This window comes from Physeter macrocephalus, chromosome 21 (assembly GCF_002837175.3).
Source record: "Physeter macrocephalus isolate SW-GA chromosome 21, ASM283717v5, whole genome shotgun sequence".
NCBI classification, from domain to species: domain Eukaryota; kingdom Metazoa; phylum Chordata; class Mammalia; order Artiodactyla; family Physeteridae; genus Physeter; species Physeter macrocephalus.
Genome location: NC_041234.1, coordinates 3,582,472 through 3,588,308, shown reverse-complemented (window position 1 = coordinate 3,588,308; position 5,837 = coordinate 3,582,472). Strand labels below are relative to the sequence as shown.

Below are 5,837 nucleotides of genomic sequence, written 5' to 3'. Positions count from 1 at the left end.
TGTGCTCCGCAACGGGAGAGGCCACAACAGTGAGAGGCCCGTGTACCGCAATAAAAAAAAAAAAAAAAAAAAAAAAGAATTGGTTTGCCAAGGGTTAAACTGTAAATCGGTCCTTCCCCACAGTCTGTGGAGCACTGAGGTAGAGCAAAGGTGAGCGTACTCTTAGGAGTACACCTATATGAAGCGCTTGTGAAACCATGCCAGGATGTAAATCTCTAATGTGGCCACAAAACCAAATTTTAGCCTGCCATATAAATGGCCATTTCAACGAGTAAGCAATATACTACTTCGCCACAAACTGCACTATGAATATTCAACACTTTGGACATAAAACTGTAATCACTATTGCAAAGTTAAGAGACACATACTCACCTGATTAGCAGCGCCATCACCATACAAAGTCAAACAGATTTCATCTTTTCCGTTATACTTACAGGCCAGAGCAATCCCAGCTCCCAGGGGCACCTAATATTAAGGACAGCCAAGAAAGGAAATGAGGGAAGAAGTTAATGCTCTGAATGTTAACTCCTGACCAGAATGTGAGATAGAAATGACACTGTCCCTACCCGAACCCTGTCTCTGCTTACCCTACCCCCAATATTATAAACAAACTGGCAAAGTAACACGAATAACTACTGTCGTATTCTATGTCAACCATTTAGCAGTAACATTTATGCGTTCAGAGATTCAACTGCTAATCCTAAAAAGCCAAAAGAAGAAAAAGAAACCAAGGATTAAAAAAAATACCAAAAACAAACAAAAAACCCCAGATGCTAGAACCTTAATATATTAGAAAGTAAACCCAACAATCTAGATATGATCTTAAACAGTTACTTGTTCATTATTTACTAACTGATGAGAACAAGGAGGACAGCATAACCACAGAAGCTGGCTTTAGATTCAAACTAGGCCCTTAAGATCCTGACCACCTGCTTCTCCTCGTCTGGTACCAGTGCCAGCACTGTCTACAGCCGGGAGAGAGGTGTGGCCAAGAGGATGTGACAAAGCAATTAAATATCAATTAAAAGGCAAAGGTACAGTTCTACTGCTAGAGGCTCTTGCTTACTTATAAAACATAACAAATACCTAAAAGGAAACATTTTAAATCACTGTCCAAATCTATTTATTAAATGATCAAATGATGGGGTATGAAGCAAGAGGTCATTTAAAGCACACCGTGCCCCCCAAGTACTGAAGTACTTCAGAGGGAAGTTCTCTGGGGTACAAAATATCGCACAGATGTGGGCCAGGGCCAAATCCAGAAAATCATACAATCCTAGTCCTCAACTACCTGAGCTCCCACGATGCCATTGCCCCCGTAGAAGTTCTTGGCGTACATATGCATCGATCCTCCTTTTCCTTTAGCACAACCTCCTCTTCGTCCTAGAAGTGGCACCACACAAACATGACACGTCAAAAACCAAATATATAAAACAAACAAAAACACACCGTGAGTATTTACGTAGAGGCTCAACCATTAGAACTCAGAAACCGATTCAACTACCTAAGCACCTGTCCCTCTATGCAAATACATAGACAAGTCCTCCTTGTCTCCTGGCCCTTTTATAATGAAGGTCAGACCAGTCCCATGTCCTTGACCTTTCCAACTTTTTCAGCTCTCTAATCACTGAGTTTTCTTCAGATGTTAGTGTGGTACCCTAGACTTTTTTTTTTTTTTGGCCAGTTACAAACATCTGATTTCTCCCACACTAGTTTAAGAGTCAAGGGGGACAAAGGGACTGTTGAGAAGAATCCTAGAATTTAATTTCTACCCAATGAAATACTTATACTCAATTTACTTTCTTTGCCAGATTTCTATTGGCATGCTTGAGTGATAAACACTATTCTGATTTTCTAGAGCTGACCTTTTACCTGAGAGGCCAGATAACTTCAAAAATGGTCAGTTTACTCAAAAGCACAATAGAGGTACCAGAGCACCAAAAGGGAGAGGTTTTTTCGGTTTCAGCTTTTTTTTTTTTACCCCTCAAAAAGGTTTCAACGTTAACTTGTAAACGGTTAGCATCTTAATAGGAGATCTGAAAACTTAATTTCCCCTTTTTGTAAATTAATAGCAAACCTGTAAGCTCTGCGAGAATTGCTCGGACAGAAAGCCCACGAGTAAACGTAAAGCCATGAGCCCGATACGCTGTGATCAGATGGTCTGTGGGGTTTATGCCAGCCTCCAGGCCCACACAACAAGCTTCCTGCATTCAAGGAAGAAGCAGCAATGAGTCAGTACAGTACACATTTCTAGTTAAAAGGTTTCCTACACTATTATGAAACATTTGGCCTAGTAGAACTCTTCATTAATAACAAGTACCTCTATTTTTCACCAGAAACAGAGTAGAGGGTAGAGCCCAAGCCAGAGCCATAAACTGGCAATCCCCAGATACGTTGTTTCTTTTAGGCCTGTATGGTAATTTGAAAAAATCCTGAATCAAATGTGAACATTAAAATATTGGGGAATTTCACATGAAAATGGAGACGTCTGTCTTCTCTCGAAGACATCAGCAACAGGAAGCATTAGCCCCCTATTTCCACATGGCACCAACGGGCTGGACTACCAGCCAGTTATGACTACCCCTGCGGGGGGCGGGGGGGGGGGGGTGCCTGTCTGCTCTACTTCACCACTAGTCCCTGTCACCATTCTCGATTCTTCATACAGCTGGCAGCCTTCACTCATTTATTCTACCTAACTGGTCCCTGGCAGGCATTTGATTTTGTAAACCTTAGCCTAAACCTACAAAACAAAAAAACAAACCAAAAACCCTTCCCCCAAAACTCTACTCAGTACAGGTGATCATAATGCTGTAATGGCACAGGAAGTCAGCAATAAGATACATGAGTAAATTCTTTAGCATAAGCTTCCCAGCAGGTCTCAGCATTCTCATTTTTATTCTAAAATACCAGCCTCAAATCCTTCAGACAGATAAAGCAGGGTAAAAGCCAATAAACACACACCATACTTCAGTTCCTAAGTAACACAGTTTTATTACAAAACTACCACCCACCTGACCATCACACAAGTGACAGAAACCACGAATAATTTTCTGTTTATATAGCTGGTCTGCTTTTAACTCCATTCGACGAACAGTCTGCATCATCCTGTAGTATTTGAGCCCATCCTCCCTGGTGAGCACCGTAGTGACAGGAGGGCCCTCTTCCAGCCGGTGAAGATCACATTTCTGAAATGGAATCAGACAGTTATCTCTCAGTCACTACAATGTAAACACTGCCAAGCCATTCTAAGATCTAACTTGAAATATTTAAATCGAAAACCAGCAGGCGAGCACATCAGAAATGCTGCATATTGCTTCTGATTCCTTCATAAAACTCACTGTGCAATGAGATGGGGTTTTGGAGGAAGGAAATCTTTCTAAGATGACTTTCACTGAAAACCCCTAGAAGTCAACTGAGTTATAGGTTGAAAGACAAACTTTCAAAGAAGCATTCTAAGAATCTTCTTCTTCAAACATGTTACCAAATCACATTTTAAGTCTTAGAGTAGGTCTTTAATTTTTTTAGCTTGCTCTCCTGCTCCGAACTACCAAAAACCTGCTACGTAAAAGGAGTAAATTCTAACTTTTGCTAACTTCTCTGAATCTTCGATTATAGAACATTTGGAATAAAATGGTGCAAAGCATGAATATCAAAACGCTCTACTGCAAAGGTAAAATTATATATCAAAGTGTACCTGTGGAAAAAAATTTAACACGAAGCAAAACACCTCTTACCTTAATTTCAAATGTAGCATCATTTGCAAAATTACGGGATGCCACCAGCACTCTGCTTGCCTTGAAAGATCAAAATATACAAGTATATCAGTGCTTTTTAAAGTCAGTTATTTTTGAGTTATTATTCTTATTAATCACTTATCAGGATGCAGTCCTAGAACTCTAAGAGCCCTAACACATTCATGGGCTTATCTTCCATTCTGTTCACTGTGTTGGGATCTTGTCCTCCAAAATGAATCCATGCTTTGGCCAATGAAACACGATTGTACCCCCATCTACAGGCAAACTGCAGAAACCCGTCTATTTAGTCACTTTGTTTTCAAAGAAATTACAGTGAAAATATAATGAAGTTAATGGCCAAACTGAAGAGACTAGATAATCTGTGGGGTATGTTTATGCTATTGTTAGTCATAACCACATACGTTGAGCAAGCTAATGCTTTCCTTTCAGAATTGTTCTTCAAATAAAACTATGATTCAACTCCTATCTCAGGCAAATCACTTCTCTATGAAACGGTACTATAAGAAAAATATTTTAAACTACACAAAGCATGAGATAGACACCTTAGTGAGAAATGTACAAGACAAAGGAAAAGATACTCAGCATTCCCTGACTTAACAAAAGATTTGAGGCAAGTTTTATGATTCGAACAGCACCAGAAGGAAGATGTCCTCTACACCTCCCTTCCTTTTTTTTTTGAAATAATAAATGCTTCTCGGGAAGGCAGAAAGCAGAAGCAAGAAGAACTACAATCCTGCAGCCTGTGGAACAAAAACCACATTCACAGAAACATAGACAAGATGAAAAGGCAGAGGGCTATGTACCAGATGAAGGAGCAAGATAAAACCCCAGAAAGACAACTAAATGAAGTGGAGATAGGCAACCTTCCAGAAAAAGAATTCAGAATAATGATAGTGAAGATGATCCAGGACCTCAGAAAAAGAAGGCAGGCAAAGATCGAGAAGATGCAAGAAATGTTTAACAAAGACCTAGAAACATTAAAGAACAAACAAACAGAGACGAACAATGCAATAACTGAAATGAAGACTACACTAGAAAGAATCAATAGCAGAATAACTGAGGCAGAAGAACGGATAACTGACCTGGAAGACAGAATGGTGGAATTCACTGCTGCAGAACAGAATAAAGAAAAAAGAATGAAAACAAATGAAGACAGCCTTAGAGACCTCTGGGACAACATGAAACACGACAACATTCGCATTATAAGGGTCCCGGAAGGAGAAGAGAGAGAGAAAGAACCAGAGAAAATATCTGAAGAGATTACAGTCGAAAACTTCCCTAACATGGGAAAGGAAATAGCCACCCAAGTCCAGGAAGGACAGAGAGTCCCAGGCAGGATAAACCCAAGGAGAAACACACCGAGACACATAGTAATCAAACTGGCAAAAATTAAAGGCAAAGAAAAATGATTGAAAGCAGCAAGGGAAAAACGACAAATAACATACAAGAGAACTCCCATAAAGTTAACAGCTGATTTCCCAGCAGAAACTCTACAAGCCAGAAGGGAGTGGCATGATATAGCTAAAGAGATGAAAGGGAAGAACCTACAACCAAGATTACTCTACCCAGCAAGGATTTCTTTCATTTTTGATAGAAAAATCAAAAGCTTTACAGACAAGCAAAAGGTAAGAGTATTCAACATCACCAAACCAGCTCTACAGAAAATGCTACAGTAACTTCTCTAAGTGCGAAACACAAGAGAAGAAAAGGACCTACAAAAACAACCCCAAAACAATTAAGAGAATGGTCATAGGAACATACATATTGATAATTACCTTAAACATGAATGGATTAAATGCTCCAAACAAAAGACACAGTCTTGCTGAATGGATACCAAAGCAAGACACATATATATGCTGTCTACAAGAGACCCACTTCAGACCTAGGGACACATTCAGACTGAAAGTGAGGGAATGGAAAAGATATTCCATGCAAATAGAAATCAAAAGAAAGCTAGAGTAGCAATACTCATATCAGATAAAATAGACTATAAAATAAAGAATGTTACAAGAGACAAGGAAGGACACTACATAATGATCAAGGGATCAATCCAAGAAGAAGATATAAAAATTATAAATATAT

At 39.4% G+C, this 5,837-nt stretch overlaps 1 protein-coding gene across 2 annotated transcripts in view; it reads right to left on the bottom strand.

Annotated features, from left to right (window-relative positions):
• The window catches only part of PDHA1 (pyruvate dehydrogenase E1 subunit alpha 1), a 19,507-nt gene that overhangs the window by 5,694 nt on the left and 7,976 nt on the right, over positions 1-5,837 (bottom strand). For both annotated transcript variants that reach the window (XM_007106926.3, XM_028482409.2), the window contains exons 2-6: positions 3,735-3,794; positions 3,012-3,185; positions 2,078-2,204; positions 1,292-1,383; positions 373-465 (exon numbers count right to left, since the gene is read on the bottom strand). In XM_007106926.3, the coding sequence (XP_007106988.1) occupies positions 373-465; positions 1,292-1,383; positions 2,078-2,204; positions 3,012-3,185; positions 3,735-3,794 (546 nt within the window). The remainder of the gene's footprint in view (positions 1-372; positions 466-1,291; positions 1,384-2,077; positions 2,205-3,011; positions 3,186-3,734; positions 3,795-5,837) is intronic.